The sequence below is a fragment of the Mercenaria mercenaria genome, chromosome 2, assembly GCF_021730395.1.
Source record: "Mercenaria mercenaria strain notata chromosome 2, MADL_Memer_1, whole genome shotgun sequence".
Classification (NCBI taxonomy): Eukaryota; Metazoa; Mollusca; class Bivalvia; order Venerida; family Veneridae; genus Mercenaria; species Mercenaria mercenaria.
In genome coordinates this window covers 13,009,381-13,036,681 of record NC_069362.1, presented here as the reverse complement: position 1 = coordinate 13,036,681, position 27,301 = coordinate 13,009,381, and the positions used below count along the sequence as shown (strand labels likewise).

The 27,301-nt window shown below is 36.5% G+C and overlaps 2 protein-coding genes across 3 annotated transcripts; one reads left to right on the top strand and one right to left on the bottom strand.

The window, feature by feature from the left end:
- On the top strand, nucleotides 1–25,971 carry LOC123563223 (beta-1,3-galactosyl-O-glycosyl-glycoprotein beta-1,6-N-acetylglucosaminyltransferase-like). 2 transcript variants are annotated; one of them, XM_053530247.1, is made up of 3 exons: nucleotides 1–133; nucleotides 18,824–19,911; nucleotides 20,875–25,971. In XM_053530247.1, the coding sequence occupies exons 1-3, from the start codon at nucleotides 81–83 to the stop codon at nucleotides 21,189–21,191; spliced, it is 1,458 nt and encodes a 485-aa protein (XP_053386222.1). In that variant the 5' UTR covers nucleotides 1–80; the 3' UTR covers nucleotides 21,192–25,971. The 2 variants fall into 2 exon arrangements, with proteins under 2 accessions (XP_053386222.1, XP_045211843.1); XM_045355908.2 differs by lacking the exon at nucleotides 1–133 and adding an exon at nucleotides 14,353–14,487.
- On the bottom strand, nucleotides 3,600–9,605 carry LOC123529850 (uncharacterized). Its single transcript, XM_053530260.1, has 2 exons — nucleotides 7,585–9,605; nucleotides 3,600–4,620 (listed from the first exon to the last, which is right to left on the bottom strand). The coding sequence occupies exons 1-2, from the start codon at nucleotides 8,219–8,221 to the stop codon at nucleotides 4,499–4,501; spliced, it is 759 nt and encodes a 252-aa protein (XP_053386235.1). The 5' UTR covers nucleotides 8,222–9,605; the 3' UTR covers nucleotides 3,600–4,498.
- Nucleotides 25,972–27,301: the final 1,330 nt, after the last annotated feature.

Sequence of the window (27,301 nt, the reverse complement as noted above, 5' to 3'; positions counted from 1 at the left end):
TACAGAGTAAATGGTACAACACTGAACAAATTATTGAACTTAATAAATTGTTTTAGATTTCAAATTTTTGTTAAAAATGAATGTCGTGTACGTGCGGATGGTATGAATGGATATCGTGCGAAAATATTTTTAGGTATGTTGTGTTTTGTTCTTGCTTCTGTAATTATGAATGCAGAGGGTATCTTAATACACATTGAGACATTAAGGAATACAGGATGCGTTGTTAAAGGTACAAAATGTAACTCATTTATGCCGAAGGTCAGAAATTGCAGACGACTATTTTTGAGGGTATGAAATTGACTATATCGTTTTTTTTTGGTGTTTTTTTTCGGCGGAATTAATAATTAACTTTACGTTTCATACTCATCTTGACGCGTATTCATATCGATGTCAGGAAAATAGGAGCGGGGTCAATAGAGGTGGGCCGCGGAACTTTGAGAGCAAGGGTTGCAATATATTCTTCCCGCTCCCAACTTTAGGCTAAACATACTTCAAAGAAAACAGAAAGGATAAAAATCATATTTCAAAGAGCAAATGATAGAAAATTTTAGATGTTAGTTGCGTCATCGAAATAAAAAAGGAAGTTATGTTCCGAAATATTTGTCGTTTAGATGCGTATTATTATTTCACTCGGGCTGCGCCCTCGTCATATGATTGCTTCGCATCTGACCTCCAGACACTGTTTTAAAAGTATGGATGAGTGCTCTCCGTCGTTATTTCTCATGCAACATTTGCAGACACTTACCTCAATAATTGCATCCAAGTGCTATTTTATCAGTAAAAAATAAGTAAAATTTTAGTACCTTTATGGCAGTGTTTTTTAAAGGTTTATTTCGTACATTGGTTTTAAAACGTTGTTTACGTTGTACTTTTCATCGACTTTAGTTTTCAACCCTTTGTTTTAATTATATTGTATTGTTTGATGACACCGCACGTTTAAGTGTCTGAAATGTATGTTATCTGCAGAATTAGCTATAAAGAAACCGACTACATATCCATATCATTTATTTAAATATCTATTAATTTACGAGCTATATATATATATATTGAAATGATCATGTAAAGTTTGGCAGTTGGTTGGCTATGACTGACTCTCATTAAAACTAGCATGTCAATACTAGATATTTGCAAATTAACCAAATAGCACAAGTATATAAAATTAAGCATTATTACTAAATCATGTACTGTAAACCTAGAATTGTTTTTGCGCTTTTTAAATTAGCGCCTTTCGCGGGTAGTATATTTCCGTGAAATTAAATAGCTGCGAAAAACTCTGTTCTAACAAAAACGCGAAATATTCTAGCTTCAGTTTATATAGATCGCTATAAAATGGTTTTGTGCTTACACATACCTGGATATTAATAATTCATATTCTAGCACCGTAATTGTATAGCATGAGTGCACAAATCCACATTATTTCAATTGATTTACAATTTACTTATTTATGAAGCAACAGCATTTTCATTATCGATCCGTAAGACAAACAGGGGATAAAACAAAAACAATATGCATCTATCGAACGACATAAACATGCAATTTGCAGTCGGCAGCCAATACGATATATTATTTGTAAGTAAAATATTGTGTCTATTTCTGCAAAGTGTGGATTAATCGCCTATTTAAATGGCAAACAAATGACAGTGTAATAACAGCGATTTACTGACTGTCAATAATTGGAGGTGTGAATAACCGTTGATATGGATGAAAAGGATTAGGGTGCATTTATAATTGAAGGATACAATAAAACTGAATGTTTTCGAGAATACTATAAATGCAACTATGCAGTGATACTTACCTTATAATACTAAATATGTTCACTTGCGACTTCATATTCGCGGGATTCGCGATGGATATGATTCCGCGAAGATTTGTATCCGCGAAAATGTTCATGTTTTGGAAAACGCGAAATATAGCACCGCGAACATTTCTAGGTTTACAGTATCTAAAAATAATGATATTTCCATGTAAGATGTGAGAATATTTGATAAAATAAGCACTAGAATGCCTGAAACAGTCTAATATATCAACACCAAGTCACAGTTCATGTCCACGGATATTGGATGTCGTGATGTGGTATATAACAACGCGGACACATGTCTTTATGTCGGCACTGTGTATTCCTTATTACCAGTTAAATGAGTTTGAATATCAACACTATGATAGATAAAAGCGCCAGCACATGTCTTTATGTCTACACTATATATTCCTAATCACAAATTTGAATGTCAACACTGACAGATAACAGCGCGAGCACATGTCTTTATGTCGACACTATGTATTCCTTATTACCAGTTTGAATATCAACACTATGATAAATAACAGCGCCAGCACATGTCTTTATGTCAACACCATGTGTTTCTTTATCGGTTTAATATAAACATTATGCAGAATACACAAATATTACCATTTATCACAAATGTCTGAAGGTTTAAAATATGGTAAACTGCGTTGTCAGGCATTCCATTGTGTTGTCAGCCATGCTGAAACCTAGATGTTGTTAGTTCTTTCTAGTCATATCTACATTTACACACGTAACCTGGAATATAATTTCAGAACAACGGCGCAGTATTGTTCCTAAATAACAAAAGATATAATAAGCTGGTGGGGGAGGGAGGGTTTTCAACATAATTTTAATGAGAGTTTACAAAACGTGACCTGTTTGTTCGGCTTCCCAGACAAAAAGGAGGAGCTCTGCGCGTTTCTTCTTGATGACGCAGGCTTGATGACGTAGTTATAAACCGCGTGCATGCCAACCAACAAGACCGGAGGAGTTAGCTCCTATAACATCTCCAGATAAAGACATCTATTTGGAGACAAGCTCCAAATAACTGTACTTATCTGGAGAATTAGCTATAAAGAAACCGACTACATATCATATCATTTATTTAAATATCTATTAATTTACGAGCTATATATATATATATATTTTTATTTTTTTTTTTTTTTTTTTGAAATGATCATGTAAGTTTGGCATTTGGTGTATGACTGATCTATAAATGCATTAATATAATGTTAATTACCATAGACAATATATAATTAGATTATATAATCATTATCTACAATATGTTTGCATGTAAGATGGTATTGATAAAGCACTAGAATGCCTAGCTCAAGACTAGGGTGTTAAACCGCAAACAATGCTTCAAATGAAGAATTTTTATTAGCGAGCTCGAAGAGCCAAGGCTGACTCGAGATCGAGTTTCGGAACGAAGTATTTAACTGTGGATAAAATTTGTCAAGTTACAAAGCGACTACGGACGGTGTCAAGAAGACATCTTTGGATGAATACAAACACATTGCTAAATTATTCTACTCAAATAATGAAGAATATTTCCATGTTGGAAAAATTTATGTATTTAAGATCGATCGAGAAATGGAACTGTATAATAAAAGAATGAAGCAAGACTCATGTGAAGGCTTCCATAATTTGCACGATGTTTCACATATAGGATGTGACTAAGGCTTTTTCAGTGATTTTTTGATATCTGTACAGTGAATGTTCTTTGCAAAACAATGCTGTCATAATTTTGATAACGCTTGCCTGAAGCTTGCTTAGTTATATTATAAGTGGTCTCCCGATAAACCAATGGGCCCCCCCTGAAAAACTTGAACATGATTTTCTTGTAATAAAGTTAACTTCCGGATGTCGGTAGGTTAAGAGTTTCCGGATGTCGAAAAACTGAGCCTCCGGATATCGGTAGGTGTTGCCGGATGTCGGTCACCGACTTTCGCTAAGATGGCCGACCCATACGGGCAAAATGGCTCATCTTCAACATATATAAATTGCCTCCGGAATTCGGAAAGATTATTTCGCTTGAGGCAAGCGTATAACGAACTAGAGATAAACTCTGGATGTCAGAAAAGTCATTACGCTGGATTTGCAGACGCTAAAAAACAAATACTGGTTCCTCCGGATATCGGACAGATCAATTGTTCTAGTTTAACACTGTGTATTAAGTATATATTCAAATTCAATTACTTTAGTATGCATCAAGTTATAACATTCCAATACCGAGCACAATATAATTACAAACAATAATCTTAACATCTTTCGTCCGGGAAGCAAGCATAATTATAATATATGATTGCATTTAAACCGTGCTTCAAATTACTTAAAAATATATCATTCGCTATAGCAGAGAGATGAACATAATCCCTAAATAAATAATTTCTTTCTGATATTTGAGGATGTCTTATGTAAGCCCCTCCAATTTGGCGACACAATCCTGCCATTACAGTACTGAAACGTCTTCGGACTTTGTTTAATTTTGTGTGATTTACCTCATTTACCTCATTCCACCAATCGCGGAAGAATTTGTGACCAAATAATTCTTGCATTTGTTAATGACTGTATATTTTGTACGGCATCTATAGCTAGTAGCTCGGTGCTGTTTGAAGGGCTCTGGCCAATATCGTTTCCGCCACAGTGTATCACTATATAATCAGGAGGCACATACCTTGTGAGCAAATTCTGAATTTTTTCTACTAAATGATGAATTCACATGCCCGGCTGATAATCCCAGTATATACTGACATTGGGTAATTGAAGATTCTTGTCTTGCGTATGGTAGAAGGCATCTCGGATAATCGAAGACCCAACTATCCATACTGTAGTGATATCTGAAAATGTTATAAACTTATAATCTAATGTATCTCTTGTAAGCGACTGACCTCCAACGTCCGTAAGTCCTGATTGTTTGCTCAGGGACACCCTTAACATACAAATATGAAGCTCCCCCTATACGAAATGAGTGCGTTTGAAAGGACTTAAGCGGATATCCCAAAAATGTTAGAGACTTACGAAGCATTTGTCTAAACTGATACTGAGTCAATGGCGCACCGTTTAAATGACATAGAAATTGGCCATCTACGTTTGGTCTGGCTAAATAAAATTGTGTAACGCTTTCCCTTAGCAAAATACAATCGCTCGATTGCAAATTAATCTTTATCGTAGCGCCTTTGCCTAACTGATCAGTTTTTGACGTGGCAAGATGCACCTGAATATAATTTTGAAATATGATAATATTTTGTTTCGGAAAATTTATTTCACTGACCCTCAATAAACCAAAGAATGCCAGTAAAAATGCCGTCTTGAAGAGAAGTGCTTCGTACTCGGAGCTACAAATAAGACACAAATTTTTTGTGATGTTAGTTAACATATCTATGGTGATTGGTTGTCTTATGTAGCGTCTACATTGTAAACGCTTCATGCCTTTAATCATTTTCCGAATAAAGAAATTCTGTGTAGTATCTACTAAATTATTGATTTTACATGTGAATGCAACTGCAGCCACTTGACAACCAACAGACCTGTATGAATAGCCATTCCGCGACATATAAGCTATATATTCTGCCAATTGTTGGACGCTCGGAGGCCAGCCAGTGCTTGCTGTAATGCATTCGTTGCCTAAAGTTATCGAACGCGTCAGTTCCAGCTCTGTAACATTTATGTGTATTTTATGAGATAGATCCTTTAATCAATCTGCTAATTTCGTGCTGATGAACTCCTGAAATTAAGAGGGAATCATGAGAGTGGTTTTGCTAGCGAAGGCTGGTAATAAAGTTTTAATTGTAGACGGCTTATAGCATCGCAAAGTTCGTTTGCTCTTGACGTGATGTGAACAGCCTTAACTTGTATATTGTTTTCTAAAAGAACTAAAACTAGTTTTCTTAACAAGTCTAACACCCGTTGGTTACGGGATGTCTTTTTGTTAATAATATGAACGAGACTCATGTTATTACAATATAGTATTAGCTTCTTTCCTTTTAATTGTTTACCCCACATTAAAAAGGCCAAAAGGATCGGGACTAATTCTAAAAGTGTGATGTCCCTAAACACAGCCTCATTCCAGTGACCAGGCCATTTATAAACTAACCATTCTCCGTTCAAGTAAGCACCACATGCTAACGATTTGTTTCCGGCGGCGTCGGTGTACAGATTAATGTGGTTATCTGAAAGCCATTCCTGTTCTGCCAGTAGGAATGGCTTTCGAGAAAAAATTAAGGCTTCCAAGTATGGACTGCAGTGCTTTTAAAGTTATTTTCTTTTTCGAAATAGCTTCTAAAATCTGTGTTTTTGCCTTTTCAATTTTATCACTGGGTACCCGGATTTCCATACAGACGGTATCTATTTCTAAACCATGGTAAACTAATGTAGTGACGGGACCTTCCGATTTTTCGGCATTTATTGGAACTTGAATATCATTGCAAATATTTTCAAAAGATGATAAAATATCAGAGCAATCATTTGTACCAGCTTTACCGGCAAAGAAAAAATCATCCAAATAATGATCTAGATTTTTTGAATTAGCGAACGTTGCTACAACATATTGTAACGAAGTTGCAAAACGTTCAAAAATAACCGGACTAATAGAACAACCTTGCGGAAGCACTTTTTGAATCCAAAATTTGTTATCGCATTTAATTCCAAGAATATTAAAATCCTCTGGATGAACAGGTATTAAATTAAATGCAGATTTAACGTCCCGTTTTCCCATTAACGTACCCTGTCCTAGCCTTTGTATAATATCAATAACATTGTCAAACTTTGAATATTGAACAGAAGACAATTCCGGGTCTATAAAATCATTAACGCTATTCCCGTATGGGTATGATAGGTGTGATATTAGTCGCATACCGCCAGTGCTTTTAGCACCAGTCCGACAGGGTTGGTGCGAAGGTTCGAGAATGGTTCCGTCTTAAATGGCCCAAGTATTCTACCAAGCTCCACCTCTTTATATAATTTTGAAAGAACTAAATCTTGGTTTAATACTGCAGACTTTAAATTTTTTGAATGAAGTGCGTAACGCGGACCATGATATTCGATTCGAAACCCCTCTCTGAAACCGGATAATAAATAATTTCTTTCATTATGGTCGTATTCGTGGAGCCACGTGTCTAAGCGCACCGGATCTATCGGTGTATGGCCTAGGTCCCATAGATGAGCCATTAGAAACTTGTCTGTAAACGGGCCTTGGGAATCTTGGTCTGAAAAAATTCATGCCTCTAGTTTGTTCTAGTTGAAAAACATTTTGCAAATTACTGAAGAATGTGACCCTGAGCATTTTTTACATTTGTGAGCGTATCGGCATGCGTATTTTGAACAGTAACCTTTATCATTAAAATCAAAACAAGGCCCGAATTTGTCACTGACCGGTGTGTGGCTGGTCATAGTAATAAGCCAGATTTCGGCATCTATAAATGACCGTTTCATATTTGTATACTTAGAAAGTTTCTGCCGGAACATCCGATCATATTTACACCACCCAAAAGAGTTTTGTTTAGAAGCTGAACGTATTGTATTAACATACTGCAATAAATCTCTTGCAAGATAAGGCATTTTGCTCATATAAACCAAAAATGCATCAGTCCACTTTTCAATTGACAAAATTTCGTTTGTTTTTGAAGGTGGCGAGCTAACTTGCAACTCACCATTGACTAATTCAATAACTTGTTTACTAGCTACATCTTTTTCTAATAATGACGAGAGTTCGATAAACTCTCCTCGCCAACATTTTTCCTTTATATTTTGACTAACATGCAAGGCAAGATCTGTACATATAGATGTCATAAAAGATTCATTACCTGACATATGTGAATTAGCCTCCGACAGTGGTTGAGCCATATATTGCTGGGTACTATGTGCGGGAACATTGCTAGTGGGTTGCATAACGGGCCCAGAGTTGCTAAAGTAGGTGTACACTGGTTGTTGGACATTCACAGCTGATGTAACACTTGCATCTGAAATAGTATTTACATTGTGATCCATGCCAGATGCTGTCCCTGGTTGGATAGATCTACTTGTCAAATGGTCCGATGATACATATTGACCAAAAGTGTTAATGTCCGAGTTAGTTTGTTGCGTGTTCGTATTAGCATATCCGACAAACGATGCGTTTCCATGGCAACTGAAACTTTGAGAACCTGTCATTGGATTACTAGGCAACTGTGCCGATGTCGCATAGGATACTGTTCCTGGTTGGGTACTCATCAAATGTTCCGACGATATATATTGACCGGAAGTGTAATTGCCCGGATTAGTTTGTTGTGAGATAGTATTAACATATCCGGCAGATGGTGCGTTTCCATGACAATTGAAATTCTGAGAATAATGCCATTTGGTTACTAGGCAATTGTGTCGACGTTGCATACTGGAAGGTGTCACTAGGCACTGATATGACAGTCTCGGGAGTGTAAGAGTTTCCAATGTTTGAGTAACCATGTTACGTGGGATTGACTATAGAATCAGAGCTGCCTTGTAGCTGATCGCTGCATTCACGAGAATTGCAAGTCCCCGATTGTAAATTGGCAGCTGTAACAGTATGCGCAGTTTAAGGTGTTCCCACCGTTGAAGCTGGGTCTGAATTAAGGCACTGCTCAGCGGACTGTGGAGTAGCTGACGCTAACCTCTGTAACTCTGTGGCTACTTCTTGTCGCCGTGCATTACGCCTGGGTCTGCCAGTCACAGTTGTAATACGTTGCCTTCGCTGTCGTGGCATGCTTGAATAAAATATTTAATTTGCTAGAGATTATGTCTATCACAAATAATTTTACAATTTAGCTTGTTAAAATATAAAATGAAATAGCTCTAAAATTCTAGTTTAACGACACTAGCTAGTCTAAAAACCTGTTTTGACTCAAATTTTCAAAATTATAGATCGTCGAATGCCCTAACTGCGTCACTGACCAAACTGCGCCATCTTGTTTGATTTTTCTTGTAATTATTTTAACGCGAGACTTTACCACGCGCGAGAGTGACCGTGGGAATTTTTTACTATATCGTAGTAAATTCGACGAAGAAATAATCAAGACAAAATGCGGCACAAACAGGTAAATATTGCAAATTTTACCTCCACCAACTGTTTTTATGTGTTTTTTCTTAATGCAAAATAACTTAACTTCTAGAGCGGGGTCGGGCATTTCCGACTGGCGTGTCTGAGCCGAACATTCTTACATGACGTCATAACTTTTGTCAGTGACGTTGCACAAAGTTCCATACGCGCGAAAACATTTAAACTTGGAAGCCTCCTCCGGTGTCGCCATATTGATTTTTTACACACGTTACAGCGACGACATAAATTGCAGCCCAGTAAGTATACCAGTCACATTTCATAGAATTACTTAAAATGATAAAGTTGCTAACATCACGAGTTAAGGTTTTGTGTCTAAAATATTTCTGTTTGTGACTTTTGTAAGCAGATATACACATATGTTTAAATTTTTCTATGTTTTTGTGGCTGTTGGAGATCAGTATGCCACTTTTAATGACGTAATCGGTGTGTTCGGAAATACGCTATCGAAATTTCATAGAGCGTCTTTTTCCGAACACACAGTGTATAACAAGATCTAGTACTAGACCTTCATTGACATACATTGTCTACCATTTCTTTTGTTACTGGATTTCTTTGTACTGTATTGTAAACTATATGTCTATATTTTCTGATGTATTAGGCACGAGTCGAGCTGCCGGATCAAAGAAATATACACCTGAAATTCTTGCCGAAGCCGCTCAACTTGTTCAAAGTGGCAGTATAACGTTGAATGCAGCTGCTAGGTCGTATGGAATTCCCAAAACTACATTACATGACAAGGTTAAGGTATGTTAAGATCTGTTAAGATGATAATCATGTAGCTCTATGTACAATTATTATTGGAAAATCGCAACTTGTGACCAGTTAATGCAAGTACTGCACACTTGTTTGTTTTATTACATTCGCTCGCTAACTCGCACGCACACACGCAACCGGACTCGGACACTAAATGCCAAATAAATATATAAATAAATAAATGCTTATGCACAATATTAAAATTGATATAGTGTAATTTTATTCGACTTTTACAGTATTTTACCGTTTTCCAGGGCAAGTATGCAACTAACAGAACAGGGCCTAGGACCGTTCTAACAGAAAAGGAAGAGTCTCGGCTGGCACAGTGGGCAGTGCAAATGTCAAGGATAGGATATGGGAGAACAAGACAGGAATTGATGCTTACTGTTAAAACGATCCTTGATGATGATGGACGTAAAACGCCCTTTAAAGAGAACAAACCTGGTAAAGACTGGTACCGGGGCTTCATCAAAAGGCACCCTGAAATTTCAGAAAAAGCTCCAATGCAGCTAGGCAAGGAACGCATTGTAATTACACCCGCAAAAATCGAGAACTGGTTTAAAGAGCTGAGGGATTTTCTCACAAATGAAGTTCAAGACCCAGATCTTATAACCGACCCAACAAGGCTACATAACGCCGATGAGTCTGGATTCCCACTTTGCCCTAAAAGTGGCAAAGTACTCTCCATGAAGGGTGCAAAGCACGTCTATAAGCAACAACAAATCACAGATGACGGTCCTGGCATGTGTTAGCGCAGTGGGACACTATATACGGCCGCTTATTGTGTATCCTGGAGAGAGGTTTAGATCAAATGTATTAGAGGGGTTTGAAGAGGCTGCGTTTGGCCCGTCTGTAAACGGATGGATGGACAGTGAACTTTTTCTTACATGGCTGAAGGACGTGTTCATTCCAGGGATAAATGGCAGAAATGTTAGACGCCCTATACTTTTGTTTGTGGATGGTCATTCTACACATCTGACAATTGAGGCCTCTGATTTGTGTCGTGAAAATGGTATCCACATGTTTTGCCTTCTAGAGCATGCCTCTCACATCATCCAACCGCTTGATTTGCGAATATTTGGTGTACTGAAAGAAAACTGGGGTCAAGCCGTGCGTAACTATAAAATTGAGAATATCCCTAACACTGTTACAAAGAGGACATTTGCCCAAGTGTTCAAGGGTGCCTGGGAAAAATCAGCAACGGTGGAGAATGCAGTAAAAGCATTTAAATATGCAGGTCTATTTCCACTAGACGAGAGTGTGGTCCTGAAAACTGCAAAAATGGAGCCGTCAAAAATATTTAGTAAAATCACTCCTGTCCATTGCTTTTCATCATTTAGCAGTTCAGCAGATTCTACTAGTGCAGAAACTCCAACAGCGGACATGCCAGCGACCGAACCTGATTCAGAAACAAATGACACCCCTGATCCCGAGACAACCAATCGCACTCCATCTGATAATGAACCAGAAACACAAGCCATTGTCTCTGACATAATTCTTCCAACACCTGAAGAAGGGCATGAAGAGAACTTAACCACGTCAGTCAGTGAGGATAGTACAACAACTGAGAAATCATCCGTACCATGTCCAGACACAACAGCAAGTGCTCCATCGCCGTTCAGTAAACACCTTACATTACCAACTGCTCCGGCATCAAGTAAAACGAAAAGCAAACGCAAACTTTTTCCAAAAGCCATAACCGGTGAAGCTTTCAGGAAGATACTAGCTGAAAGGAAAGAACAAAAGGCAGCTTTTAAGAGAAAAACAAAAGAGGAAAGAAGACAGAGAACTGAAAAAGAAAGAAAAGGAAGAACAAAAACAGCGAAAGCAAAAGGAACGAGAAGAAAAGAAACGGAAACGAGAGAAGGAAAAGGAACGCAAGTTAAAAGGGAGAGAACTAAAGAAGAAGATTCTGACAATGGAAAAACGCAAGCACACTGAGTCTAGCAGTTCTGACTCATCCATCAATTACCAGCCAAATGACGACACAGACTTTGATTTTGATATCGACGTCAAGAAATGTTACAAGTGCGGCATAGCTTACGACGATAACGAACCGCTTCGCTGGATTGCCTGTAACAGTTGCCCAAGGCTTTTCCATCGTGATTGCACTGACGTACCGTTCAATGAAATGGACGAGGAAGACGCTGCACTGTTTCCGTTTGAGTGCCTGTACTGTTAACTGAAATTGTTAGCATATAGACTTGATTATGTCTAAAGAATTGATCAAATAAAGCGTAAAAATGAAATAGATATTTTCGTGACAATGTTTTGAAAATAAAATGTTTTGTAATGAATTGTTTCATGTATGATTTTCAAGTCTTTTTTTAAAAATACACAAATGTTCGGAAATAGACCTTCAGTCTGTTCGACTGACACTCCATGTTCGGAAATAGACGCAAGCAGTCACCTTTAAGTACATGTTTTCATAGTTTTATAATAGCTATAATATATACAGGGAGCAATCTCCGTACGGTAGACAAAGGTGAGCTATAAATAACTTCCTAGTTCGGCAATACCCTCTTTCTTTCATCACTTCGAAGAATCATGCTTAAGTGTTCGGAAATGCCCGACCCCGCTTTAATTCCCTTTTTTTCACACAAAACATAGAGGTAAAAATATCCAGGAGGCTACGTCTGCAATGTTTACATTTTTATGAATGAAAGTCACGTGACTTTTTATTAACTTTAAGGCCAAGCTTATTTTAATTAATAGTTTTTCGTCCCTGGTACTGTTAGTGATTTTTTTTTTCATTTTCCCTCTATTTTCAGCCCAAACCTCAAAAGATCAGGCGTACTAATAGGAATTATTCACCAGATGCACTTGTCCAAGCATACCAGGAATGCATAGAGAATAACATGCCAGTTAAAACAGCAGCTCGGTTATTTAATGTGCCACGCACTACTCTCAGAGACAGGTTAAATGGAAAAGTGCATCCTGATACTGTGACCACTGGGAAACCCCCTTTGTTCTCATTAATGGAGGAAGCCAAGCTTGTTAATCACATTAAAACAATGGCAAATTATAATGGGTATGGTTACACACGCCAGGAATGTGTGAATTTGGCATTCGATCTTGCAGTACAACTTGGTAAGCGACATAAAGATGAATCATTGTCACTAAAATGGATACGGGGGTTTCTCAACCGATGGCCAGAACTGCGAGTTCTAAAACCTAGAAATTTAGAATATTCTACAGCAAGAATGGCATCAGACAGTACTGTATCAGCATACTTTGAAAACCTAAAACAATGTCTTGAAGAACATTCCTTAACAGACAAGCCTCATCTTATCTATAATTTGGATGAGAAGGGAATAACTACAGAGCATAAACCACCCCACATAGTTGGAAGTTCTTCACACTGCCCCCCCCCCCCCAGCTGTGACATCTGGCCGCGGAAAGACTGTGACTGTTCTAGGATGTGTTAGTGCAAGTGGTGCTTCCATACCACCATTTTTTGTTTTTTCCAGGGAAACGAATGAACACAAAGCTTCTTGAAGGAAAATCCCCGGGAGCAGATGCAATGGTCAGTGAATCTGGCTGGTCCAACCAAGCTATTTTTAGACATTATATAATGAATCATTTTGTGAAGTTCATTCCTGGGCGCGAAAACCAAAAAGTGCTGTTGATTTTAGACGGCCGTAAGTCACATGTTTCTGTGGGTATCTGTGAGTGGGCTAAGGAGAATGGCATCATATTCTTCTATCTTCCCCCACATACAAGCCACATTCTTCAACCCCTTGATGTTTCTTGCTAAGGTCCTTTCTTATCTTCAATTCAGAATGTCACAAGCTGATGCGGCAGACGGAAGCCACTCTGACCCTCTACAATGTATGTGAGGTAGCATGCCGTGTATATACAAAGGCCTTATCTTCAGAAAATACTCAGTCCGCATTCAAACGTACTGGTATTTTTCCATTGGACAAAGATGCCATTGCAGCTGAATCGCTTATACCAGCAGAAGTATACAAGCCCAATAACGTCCAAGAAGCAGATGAAAATGACAGCCAGGCCACTGTAGAAGGGGGCATTGAAGTTGATGTTAGTGCTGAGGTGCAGGACAAGTCTGTTGATCCCTTTGAAGTATTTGCTAGGAAGGAATCTCAGCTAATAAACATAAAATGTGAAAAGGAGAAAAAAACAAGAAAACCTATGAGTAAGATTGTGGCAGGAAAGCAAGTAACTGATGAAGTTATAAGCAGGATGAAGGACCATGAAAGTAAAGGAAATGGATCAAAGAGAAAACAGTCAGGAAAGACTCAATGTAATGACAAAAAGAAGAAATTAAAAACAAAAAAAGTGTCACCTGCTATGGAACATCAACCTGGACCATCACACATTAACTTACTGCCCGACACCCCCAGCTGTGACAGTGACTCTGATGATGAACAGTCACTGTGCTGTGTATGTGAAAAGTTCACGCCTACTGAGCTATCTAAAAGTGTCTCTCTGGTGTTTGCAAAGTGGGCACAGTGTGATGGGATGAGAAATGACCTTCAATGCATGCATTGGGTTCATCTAATCTGTTGTACTCCTGTCAGAGTGATTAGGAAGGGTGACAAATTTTTATGTCCCCACTGTGATAAGGAGGAATAAATTGTATAAAAACAAGTTATAACAGTTTAAACAGTTTAGTGTTTTGAAGTTACTTTTGTACAATTGTTCAGAAACTAACAACATTACTAACTTTAGCCTTAAATATTGTAAATTTCACGAGACTGCTGATATTACGCATGACGTCACACTGGGGGCGGAGTTAGGCACAAAACAATATGGCGGAAGTTTACTGACTGACTGAACTTTTGAGAAGACAGAGCATTTATTTACTTCAGTATTTTGTTGAATTTTGAATGAATCGATGGAAATTTGATTTATATAACTGGTAAGTGAAGTAATATGAATTAAGGCACCGCCTAGCATGGGGATTTATCTTTTATATATCCGCTTAGAAAGAAATATTCAACGATCAAGAAAGTGAAACTTCGTTCTAAACTGTAGTTTACATTAAGTGGCATCATACCTCTTACAGCGAATATCACTATGCAAAATTACGGGAAGCCGTGACGGTGACGTCATTCAGCGTTCTCGCACTGGCTTTAGGATTTTTTTTGTTTGTTTGCACTTCACGCAGAAACTTGACGGCCTTTACACTTCCTTACTGTTTTAAAAGTGTTTTTCATTTGCATGTACAGTTTCATTACGAAAAAGAAGTAAAATAATCATGTAAGCGCGCTTTACGAACTTCTATGACTGATTCGGGGTGCTCGGATGTTCATGCAGACAACCAGTCTGCGGTGTGTATATAAACCGGAACCGGAAAACATCGAAAAAATTGCCTCAGTATATGCAGACAACAAAGACGAATAATTATATACGGACGTTACCGTCTCGGGGATTTTCATCCCCTATTATTGTCTTTTGTCTTTCAACTAAATTGCGTTTTACAGTTTAAGCTTAGAGTGGCGCAGTTTGGTCATCCAAGGATATTCCATGTAAATGAACCATCGTATTTTGCAAACATTTAAAATCATTTTGATATACTGTAAGCATGTAAATAACAATTTTTTCAACATAATTTTAATGAGAGTTTACAAAACGTGACCTGCTTGTTCGGCTTCCCAGACAAAAAGGAGGAGCTCTGCGCGTTTCGTCTTGATGACGCAAGCTTGGTGACGTAGTTATAAACCGCGTGCATGCAACCAACAAGACCGGAGGAATTAGCTCCCATAACATCTCCAGATAAAGACATTTATTTGGAGACAAGCTCCAAATAACTGTACTTACTGAAAAGAATTGCATTATTACCTATATTGGAATGCAACAAGTAGTGTAGCACATTGGGACTGGGTTATTTCACGTGACTTTTTACCGATATGCGATTGGCTTATCGCATTTATGGAACGCCGTTTTTGCAATATAGCTGGCACTCGAGATCTATATGATATATAGAGAGATGTGTGTGACCTGAATTCCTCATTCATTGTTTCATATAATTTATTCAAACTTTCAGCAATGATTAATATTGATACCTAGTTGTACATAAGGGAATTTTTTTTTGCATTGCTCTTTAATTTCCTGGATTATGGTCCTGTGTTGTCTTCAATGCTCTATATGTCAACGAAGTCCAGGTGAAAGCATGAATCACATTTGTGATTGCTGTAGTAAAGTGTTTCAATAGTCAAGGACCAGTTGAGCTAAAAGTTATGTTATATATGAAAGGGGAATATATTTATTTTGCTCAAAACAAAAACTTTCAGAATTAAGAAATACATATTTCATAGATCTACTTGCCACATTAAAGCGCAATGGTATAATAAAAAAGGCACCTTATTCACCAATAAGTTACTTTTTTTAGGCCGAGTGGTCACTCAAACATCCATAAACATTTCTGGTCTGTATAACTTCTGGCCGCAGGAATTCTTTCGGCTTGTAATTTAGTAAGGCTAGAAATATTAGGCTAGTCAGTACCATGGAAAATTTGCGTTATAAGGTTCGTGATGGAAGAATTGGAACGTTCACTATAGTTTTAAAATTAAGGCTACATAGTGCGTACCAATTTGGTTATTAATAAAACCCGGCCCTGCCCGGACCGACAGAAACCACGGAAATAGCCGATACCGATTGTACGGAAACTTACGGAAGGAAGGCTAATATAATTACGAATGATATCGTGTCGATATCAACTTAGATATTTAGAATTTAGAAAAAAAAACACTGGACTTTATGATGTCCGCGAGGTATTTCTTTGATGAATGAGTTAAGACTGCGTATTCTTTCTGGTTGCAAAACCGGCTTTATATTATTTGTAAACTTATACACAGGAAGTCGTTATAGATAGCGTTGTTTTCTATTGCAAGGACGAGCCTTCTAATTAGTTTCTGAAATTTTGTATCGTTATCATAATATACTATATATCATAATCACGTTTTGTGCAAGAAGTTGTTATATTTTGAAGAAAGGAATTCCTCGCGGGCCTCATAAAGTTCAGTGTTTTCTTAGTTTTTTTTTCTTCTGTAGTTTAACTTCCACAATGTCGGTAAAGAAATGACGGACATCGAAAAAAGGCTTGGTCTATTAATCCACAATTTGCTTACTTTATAAACACACACACACACACACACACACACACACAGACAAAAAAGAATTTTTGTTTCACATGTACATTCCCGAGGCCTATATAATTCTTTGTGTCCGGTAACATGCCTAAAAAAATAGGTAGTAAGTAGGCAGTTTTTTTAATTCTTTTTTTATTCAGTGAGTCTTTCCGGAAATTATTTTTGTGTCAAAAAGAAAAAATGAATACGAATAATTTCTAATATCACTGACCATTTTTAAAGCATAGAATGAGCAGTTTTTTAAACTTTTTATTAAAAATTAAAAAAAAAATCTCAAAGACCAAAAAACATTTAGGGTCTGGTCAAAAATTTAGGATAGGTCGGGATACCGATTACGCACGAAGAATGCAGCGTTGAATATTGAGAAGTATTACACACGGTACCCTATATTTTTATCCTCATTGCCATAGTATAACACTCAATTTCAGTCATATAAACTATCACTTCATTAATTTCTACATGGAAATCATACCGTTATGACTATATATTTCCGTGTCATTATACTGCAAAGCACTTACTCAACGCTACATCACTCCGTCGAGGGAGGGGTTAGTATAAAGAAACCAAATTTCAATTACTTCCACTTTATATTTCCCGCAGTAGTGCACTATGACAAGTCTATATCTGCATGTAGTTCTCGTGCGGCTATCAGTGTGTAACATTATTAACCGTTAATAAGTAGGCTATAGTATTTATACGACTTTACAACTATGCTTTGCACGGAATGTCACAGGTCAGAGGGTTAGGTAGACTGGCTGTACTAATCATTATAACCTGGCGCTGAGTTAACAAACTGTAGGGAATCTAAAATGATAGTATATTCATGGCATGTAACGCGCGAAATGATTATAAATACGTCCTACACCTTAATACGTTTGAAATACGGTAATACCTCGATTTCTTTAAAATAAAAAAGTGGAAACCACAGGTCACCCAACACAACATAAACGAAAATGTTGCAGGTTCGGTTTGATTGACGGTAGTGGAAGTGCAAGCCCTCTAGCTCCGAGATGAGCAAAACTAAACATTGTTACACATGTTATAAGCACCAGAAAGTAATTTAGAAACCTAGGATATACATGTGTGCATATTGCCTTTTGTTTGAATAAACTGTCTGTCAGTCTGTCTCTCTCCCTCTCTCTCTCTCTCTCTCTCTCTCTCTGTCTCTGTCTCTCTCTCTTTATATCTATCTATCTGTGCAATAAATACTCAGAACCAGTGAATATTTAATCACTAATATCGTCTGCACAATTCCTTTATCATTGTTTCGTGGTATAGATTTTATATTTCAGCCTTAACACCTGTCACAAGACTTTTGTCTCTGTATAATTATTTACTTGATGGTTTCGAATAACGTAGTGATTCATTGCACTGAAACTGTTTTGAAGTTTTGAAAAGAAAACGATTGTGATACCAAAAACATGCAACAGATGGCAAACAATAACTTGGTCTATAAATCAATATAATGCTTACAACATTTTCCTAACTGCAATATTTAAAAGAGAATTTACCGTAAACTTAGGTGAAGAATGAAATAAGAATCTGTTGAAATAGCTTCATCATTTTGTCTGTTTTTAAATTGTGCGTAAGTCGAAGTTTGCCCTCAGCAGTCTGATCAGTTCATAGGCATTCTAGAGTATTTACTGCAAGGTACTTTGCATATATTCTGTTGTAACACGTATGAACACAATTATACTTTATTAAGGCTCACTGCATACACAGAAAGAATACGCAGTCTTAACTCATTCATCAAAGAAATACCTCACGGGCACCATAAAGTCCAGTGTGTTTTTTTTTCTAAATTCTAAATATCTAAGTTGATTACGACACGATATCATTCGTAATTATATTAGCCTTCCTTCCGTAAATTTCCGGTGGTTTCCGTACAATCGGTATCGGCTATTTCCGTGGTTTCGGCCGGTCCGGGTTTTATTAATAACCTACAAATTTACATGCCAGATTTAGGGTAAGCACCGAAGAAAATGAAAAAAAAAGTTGCAATTATTATGATATTTACTAATAAAAAGAAAATATAATAAATGTAACAGTTAGATAAGCGATAAAATTGTTGGTGATAATAATCTGTGGTATCCTCTTTTTCAGCAAACGTTCTTGTCAAAAGATGAAGCGATATGTTTTCTTCTGGGGTTCTTTACTTCTGCAGGTAATCGCCTGCACTCTTATACATTTTTTAGGGAAGAAAGTTTTTATCTCAGAGAAACTGAGCCTGTATTCTAAATACCGAGGTCATTCAAACGACATTCATACAACAGTAAAATCGTCATGGACTAAAAGAAATCCCAAACGACTTGTCCGAGATGTCAACTGTGCGGCAATCTTGAACGGTGACATGTCAGAAATCAAAAAAGCAAAAGAATTAATGAGGAATGGGAATCACTCGCGAAAACTGATTGCAGATAAAGAGTATATTCAGCTTACAACAAAATGTGATAGTTTTAAAAGCATTAGAGGATATGATAACAACTTTGCCTCAGTGGAAGAAGAAGCCTTTCCTATTGCTTATAGCATTTTGCTTTATAAAAACGTAGAACAGGCTGAGAGATTACTACGCGCAATTTATACACCACAGAACTACTTTTGTTTGCACGTTGATGCAGATTCTAAACAAGAAGTACATGATGCCGTTCAGGGAATTGCAAATTGTTTTGATAACGTTTTTGTTGTTTCTAGAAAAGAATACATAGTCTACGCGGGTTTCACGCGGTTACAAGCAGACTTGAATTGTATGGAGAATTTGCTACAACGTGGAAAAGATTGGAAATACTTTATAAATTTGCCAAGTCAAGAATATCCTTTAAAAACAAACAAAGAAATAGTGAAAATATTGAAAATTTATAATGGAGCAAACGATATTCAAGGCACGACTGGCAAACATGTGTTAGAACAAAGATATAAACATCGTTTTGCTTATAACTATATCAGTGATACTGCCAAACCAAAGTTATATAAAACATTGCAGACCAAAGACGATCCTCCGCCATATAACATCACCGTGATCAAAGGAAGTGCTTATGGTATTTTTAGTCGGGACTTTGTATATTTTGCAGTAAATAATAAAATTGCACGAGCATTACTGGACTGGTTTAGAGATGTTTACAGTCCCGATGAGTATTACTGGGCGACCTTGAACTTCAATCATCACATTGGAACACCTGGCTCGTATTACAAAGGTAAGCTGTGGTAAAATTCACATTCTGTTAAACCACCTTGATACTTTGTGTGATAACGGTAATAACGTTTCAATGTGCCATGTATGGTAAGTTTACGCTATCCAATCCCTAGAGGGGTCCAGTTATATAATAATTGTTCCAGTTTACCTAAAAATTGAATACCTTTATCGCATAATATTCATCAACAATATTTACTTTTCATTCAATACACTATTCCGCAATAATGTACCTCGTTTGTTTGACCAAGTTCAGAAAATGCCAACATTTTCCACAAACTAGGTGTGGTGTATCAAATAATATGTTTTCAGTTATATACAGTATTAGAAACAACGATTACTAAAGGCTATGTGGCAAAATGTATTGTAATGTATCAGTTTGAAAATTAGATTGAACATGACCAGACTTTTTTCCTATATCAAACAATGAAGACTGACCGTGTGAAGTTATTATGCAACAAAAGTACAATTTTTACGTCACAATGATTACGTCATAGCGTCACAAGCAAATGTTTGGTGGATTTCGACAAGGATGTAGTGTTTGAATCGAAATTATATATCAACTTGGAAAAATCATTGTCGTTAGGGGTACTATTACGTCACTCGGGCTGCGCCCTGGTGGTATAGTTTCTTCGCATTCGAACTCGAAACAATGATTTTGTTCAACGACAAAATCATTGTTTGAGATACATAATTTCCTAAGCTGACAATAGCCCTACATAGATTATTTTGTATACACAGTGATAACAAACAATTATTTACAAATATAAATTAACGTTACATATGCGAATAACCATCGGCAATAAACACATAGGCCTACATACGAACATAATATATAGACCATTCCTTTATACATAAAACAAACAAAAACAAAAAAAAAAAAACACTAGGAAACGTACTAGTGTGCTGCGACTTTAAGGGGTTCTATTTTCAGACTTTTAATGCGTCCTCATATTTGTAATTTCAGGCAAACCCGATGAAAAACCTTGGCTGGCAGCTTTTTCCATTTGGGGTCGCCGAAGTCCATGCCAAGGTAAAGTTGTGCGTGAAGTTTGTGTGTTTGGCGTCGGCGATTTAAAGACCCTTACCAGTAGACATAATCTCTTCGCAAACAAATTCCATATAGATTACCAAAGGTATGCTTTAGACTGTATGGAAGAATGGCACTTCAACAGAACTGCAGAAGGAAACCTTGGAAAATTTAATATGTCTTACTATAAGTCACTTCCATTCATAAAGAAAAATTCTGACACGATTCGCAGCAATTGCTATATAAACATATAGCGAAATCGCCTATACATGAATCTACGATAAAATATGGTTGGCTGTTACATTTCATCCCCCTATGATTGTAACATAAGAGATTCTACTTCAGTTCCATTACATACGAATTATTTCAGGGCCAAACGGTTGAAAACAGCATTTCAAAAACATAAATATAATAAAAAGTCATACTGACTTATGTGTAGGTCCGTAAAACACGTTCTGATCTCTACCAGCGAATTCAATTAGCTTAATTATGATTCAGCGGTGACGTCATAAATGTATGACATAAAGTATGACGTCATTATGATGTGACGTCATATAAAAGTTAAGCTTGTCACTCGTAACACAGGGTCAACTCGCCTAATTTGATAATTCTGTTCATAACTAGTTTGCGAGCTGTTAGATTACTAATTTAAGGATACTTCTCAAAATTCTGATAAAAAGAAACAAATATCTATACGTTCCATCGGCTATGCAACACTTTCTAACCATAGGGGGTAAATTGTAACAGCATATGACCCGAATGACGTATATTACGCTGAAAATGTAGTAGATCTACTGTAAAATGCGAATTATTTGCGTTGTTAGAATCGAAATAATAAATATGTTCCAATAATTTTATAAATTAATAAAACATGGGAAGTCGTTTGGATGCGAATAATTAAATCACTCGTGCTACGCACTCGTGATTTAATTATTACGCATCCAAACTCCTGCCCATATTTTATTAACTGATAAAATATAGGAACAGATTTATTATTTCTTAATTCAGTGAGATATCACAACTGGAATTAGTGTTCGGATAGAGGGACTAAGTACAGAAAAAGGTACAGAGTCGCCACAATATTCAGCAGTGGCCATGTGTCAACAAATGTAAGTGAACTTCAGACAGCACGGCTCATAAATCTTGAAATGTAGCCGAACTAGAGATTCCTGATATTATACGTAAACAACGCAAGACAGCATCGAGAATTTGGCACTGACATCGAAGATCGAAAATCGAAATTAAATTTCTTTAAACTTTAAGCTTTAAACTTCGACCCAGCTCGAAGATTGAAACTCAACATCAACTATTAATTTCGTGCTAGCTTTGAACTTCTAGCCAGCTCTAAGATCAAATTTCAACATTGAATTTCGAGCTGGAATTGATTTTCGAACCAGCTCAAAGATCGAAATTCAGATTTTTTCAAAAAGTTGAATTTCGAGCTGGGGTTGAATTAAAGTCAGCTCAAAGATCGAAATTCAGATTTTTTTCCACAAAGTTGAATTTCGAGCTGGGGTTGAATTTCGGGCCAGCTCGAAGATCGAAACTCAGATTTTTTTACAAAGTCAAATTTCGAGCTGGGGTTGAATCTCGAGCAATTTATTTTTCAAAAAGTGTAATTTGGAGCTGGGGTTGCATTTCGAGCCAGCTCGAAGATCAAAAATCAGATTTTTTTAAAAAATTGAATTTCGAGCTGGGGTTGCATTTCGAGCCAGCTCAAAGATCGAGATTCAGATTTTTGTAACAAAGTTGAATTTCGAGCTGGGGTTGAATTTAAGGCCAGCTCGAAGATCAAAATTCAGATTTTTTCAAAAAAATTGAATTTCGAGCTGGGGTTGCATTTCGGGCCAGCTCGAAGATCGAAATTTAAATTGTCAAAAAGTTGAATTTTTGAGCTTGGGCTAAATTTCGAGCCGACTCGAAGGTCCAATTCAAATTTTCACAAAATCGAATTTCGAGCTGGGGTTGAATTTCGAGCCAACTTGTGAAACCAATCTGAATTTCGGTCTTCGAGTTGACTCGAAATTCAATCACAGCTCGAAATTCAATTAAGTAGAACAAAAATCTGAATTTCGATCTTCGAACTAGCTCGAAATTCAACCCCAGCTTGAAATTCATCTTTGTGAAAAAAAAATCTGAATTTCGATCTTCGAGCTGGCTCGAAATTCAACCCCAGCTCGAAATTCAACTATGTGAAAAAAACTAAATTTCGATCTTCGATCTGGTCTGAAATTCAATCCCAGCTTGATATTCAACTTTTTGAAAACTTGAATTTCGATCTTCGAGCTGGCTCGAAATTCAACCGTGAAATTGCCACAGTACCGCGGATGCGCAGGCTGGTCTGGATCCATGCTGGTCGCAAACCAACTGTGTTTTCTCATGGCGCGGCTCATTTATAGGGGATTTGTAAATATAAATGTATTCCAAATTTTATTGTAGATGGGCGGGGTAGTTGATTACCTCTAATGAACAGACTAAGTTTAACACATTTTGCCATTATTTTTCACGGTTGCGTTCATTCCAAGGCTCATAGAATTTTATTGATTCTTTAAGAGTCGTATGGCAGCCGTTACGCCTTCATTGTTAATATATTATAATTCCACACTAACCAGTGCTAGAGGGGAGCGAGGTGTAAACGTGAAGAAGGTTGCATAGCTCTAAGTGGTTTATTTTTTGCATAATTCTGGATTTCTGTCACGTACAAATTTGCTGAAATGCACTCAGAAAAATAACTATATTCCAATTTAGCTGTAGCTTAAAGGCTAAGGAAAGCCTGGCAATAAATTAATAAATTAAGTTTTCCTCGAGCTACTCATAACTCTGAAAGAATTTTTAAAATCGGACCACTATTGAAAAAGGTATGGCAGTTTGAAATTTAAGAAAATGGCTGATCATGGAGGCAGCCATTTTAATGTGTATATGACGTCATTTACACACAGTTGAATTTTTATTTAGCAGAAAACCTTTTAAATAGATTAAGTTTCATATATTTCTTGTGTGTATAGTGTGAAACATGAACATTTCTTCCATTAATGCTGGAAAAGGTAGATAAATTATTTTACAGAAATAAGTAAAGCATGATGTCACAGTTCAAATTTAATAGTCCCGCTATTTTTTGATGCCATGGAAACAAAATGGCAGCTAAACTTGACCAAATATTAAAATTGTCATAACTTTCTCATTTTTACCTCGATTTTGAAAATTCCTTCACTTCTTTAAATTATTTAAGAAATCCCAGCAGACGAAATTAACGTTAAGAACAAGCTTGCCTTTCCCTTTAATGTTTGCCATCATTTTATTCAAGAATAGCTATAGTTCTCTTACCAGTGTAAACCTAAAATTATGTGATCTGAATGTGCTTTCGGAAAATAAAAGAAGACCAACTGGTGCCAAGTAAACTGCTAACTTTGTGTAATCTTTTTGTTTGAAATTACAGTCACCTTTTTATAGGTCCATGAAGGTGGCAGTGGGTTAGACATTAGACATTCAGATAGACATTCGAAACGAATGCATATCTGATAGACATTAGACATTTACTTAGGCATTCGAAAAAATTAAGTCGAATTCATATCTGATAGACATTCGGATAGACATTGGAATGTAGGAGGACCTGTTTCAGTGACTGACCTGTTTCAGTGACCTTCTGAAAATCTGCTGCCATTTCCAAGTGCAATATTTTAGGCAACTAATTATAGAAGGGTTGTTAACAGTAACATTTCAGCTTTCGATACGCTCAAAGAAAATGTTGTGCTGACAATGACAGTTTGGTAGCATTGTTGTTTCCATGGCATCCCGAATTATGAGACAATTTTCTTATTACCTTTTTATGCTCTCAAAATTCTGATCTAGCTCTTTGGTTTATAAGGAATATTTTGATTTGTTTTCTGTTTTGATGGAAATGTCATCTTGTTTTCTGTCTGATTTTTATGCAGATAAAACAGTCTAACAATTGCTTGTAGGAAATACACAGCTTTGAAATCCATGATTGACGTATATATTTTTTAACCAGAAATTATAGCCAATCTGAAAAATGACATCCAGCTTTCGCTTCTGATACTGTTGACAAGATGTGGTCAGTTTCCATATTTTATCAAATGAGATAAATAGCATTTTGGCGAATAATACAACACAGTATGTTTGAATAGTACCAACAGGTGTGTATATACATTATGTTTTTTTGTAAAGAAAAAATGATATAAAAGGCTCGCAATCATCTTTCGCAAACTATCTTTATTTAATTGAAGTTGTTTCCCTTAGATCTAGTAAAACGAACCTGAAAATTCATTTTATATGACGCACATAAAATGCTATCTGGCAGAAGTAGACTCCTGTAAACAAATGATAAAGACAATAACAAAAACAAAATACTTCCGTTACATTGTGGAACTTGTGGGGAAAAAAAAACAAGATCCATACTACGGCTGTCCAAATTAAAATGTTCATAACTACTTATGTCCTCTCTTATGCCAGAGTCACGTCTTGCAAGAAACAACACTTTGCGCTACATTACTATTTTTCGGCGACGCCGTCTAAATTCGTTTTCGTTACCTATGCCACGTGACTTCAGTTTGCAAATCAAACTACTTCATTACACATTATAGATAATTTATCAAAATGGAAGATTTATGCAACACTCTGCCTGATTGGACGAGAGTGTCAATTTCTTTCACTCTGTTGATTGTGCTACGCTGAGTGAAATGTAGACAAAGCGTTTATCCTAAACGACGCTGTTCACAGTTTTAAAGCTAACTTTGGCTCAGTATATTTAGCAAGAATATTGATATATCTCAAAATGATAAGTAAGTTTAATAAATATGATAAAAACCTGTTCAAATACCAACATATATCAAATTAAAGAAAGAGCTGAATACGGTCTGCGTATCACATGAATCAGGGTGTGATAAGAGTCTTTTATGTAGAGAAGTGCTTTTTAAAAGATTTTCCTTGTTACAATTGTCGTCTGTATATGAAAAGGTTTCTTGCTTTTGTGACTTATTCAGATTGCATATTAAAATGAGTACTTGTTTGCTTTGATATATTTGTAATAAATTATTTAACTGATTTATCATATATGAATATTTTTCTTTAATATGGTATGCAAATATTGAACTCAGTTGAAATCTGTTTTATTATCCTTTCCGCAGCCTTAACGTACTAAAACGTATTAGCGTCTGATGGCCCTTTCACGCATCCGTAGAAACAACATTTATTACACGAAACTTATTTTGAAAATATTTCTGAAATGTCTAGGTCTGCAGCTCTCAAATACGGTTATATCTTACATCTGAGGCATATACTGACACTCTCAGACAACATCAAAAATGACATTTTGAGCGATCTGATGAAGTTCCATAATTATCAATGTACCCTAGGTCCGTTACGGATCCCTGTGGGATTTCTGTTTATCTAGAGTTCAAATATGTTTTCATAGATTAAAAGCTGACATGCTGTACTAAAGCCCAGGTAATTTCAATTCGTAATAAAGTGCTGAAAATTGGCTCCCCAATAGCAAAAAAAAAAAGAAGAAAAAAAAAGAAGTCCACGCGCATACATTTAGACGGGGTGACCCCTGCGCGTGACCCCTGACTATCTACGAATCAAAATGCGGCTTTCGTTTTCAAGTTTAGCATTTCTACTTTCATTTTATTTACTTCCGGAAATAGCTGAAGGTCGAGTGACGTCATTTTCTGTGTTGTCAAAAACATACATATGCCTGGTGAGATTGCATAAATATGTGCTGGCCGTCCTAAGGTTATTAGAGAAATCATTTTTATCTAAAAATCAGTGCTTTTTCGACATTTTTTAACACGTCTGTACGAAAACTGGCGTTTGAGACAAAACTGGCTAAACTAAAATGCATTTTAGGAAATCTGTATATATGCTATATAATGACTGAATCTCATTACACTGAAATGAAGGTACGCTGCATACAGTTTATCTATGTGATATGACTATGGTCAAACTTTGCTTATGAAACAGAAATATTGAAATAATTACAATTGTATGCTTTGCTTGACCTTCACTTTTTTATAGGTGTGACGTCATTGTCCAAAGATTCATGAATAGCGAATATGCATTTGTTAAAGCGGGATCAGTTGGCCTATTTAGAAATAAATAAAGATAATAAATAAATAAATTCTTTAATTGATTTTTTCTCATGTATTATAATCAAACTTGATTTGTAGCATCTTTATTAGGCCCGCGGCCAACTTTGTTCAGCTGGGACATTTAACCCCTTTTAGGGGCTGCTAGAGCTAAAACTAGAAATGCCTTTATACTGCGTCTCATGAACAGCTTGGTGGATCTTTGTCATACTTGGTCTGGAGCATCATTATAACGTCCTCTTCCAAATTTATTTATATAG

What these genes read in the sequence shown, in the direction of transcription:
- LOC123529850 (XM_053530260.1), bottom strand. Translation starts at nt 8,221, where the DNA reads ATGGTTACTCAAACATTGGAAACTCTTACACTCCCGAGACTGTCATAT. An exon ending in GGCTAATTCACATATGTCAG is followed by an intron (nt 4,621 to 7,584) that starts GTAATGAATCTT and finishes TAACATTTTCAG; the next exon opens with ATATCACTACAGTATGGATA.
- LOC123563223 (XM_053530247.1), top strand. Translation starts at nt 81, where the DNA reads ATGTCGTGTACGTGCGGATGGTATGAATGGATATCGTGCGAAAATATT. An exon ending in TCGTGCGAAAATATTTTTAG is followed by an intron (nt 134 to 18,823) that starts GTATGTTGTGTT and finishes CCTCTTTTTCAG; the next exon opens with CAAACGTTCTTGTCAAAAGA. An exon ending in ACCTGGCTCGTATTACAAAG is followed by an intron (nt 19,912 to 20,874) that starts GTAAGCTGTGGT and finishes TTGTAATTTCAG; the next exon opens with GCAAACCCGATGAAAAACCT.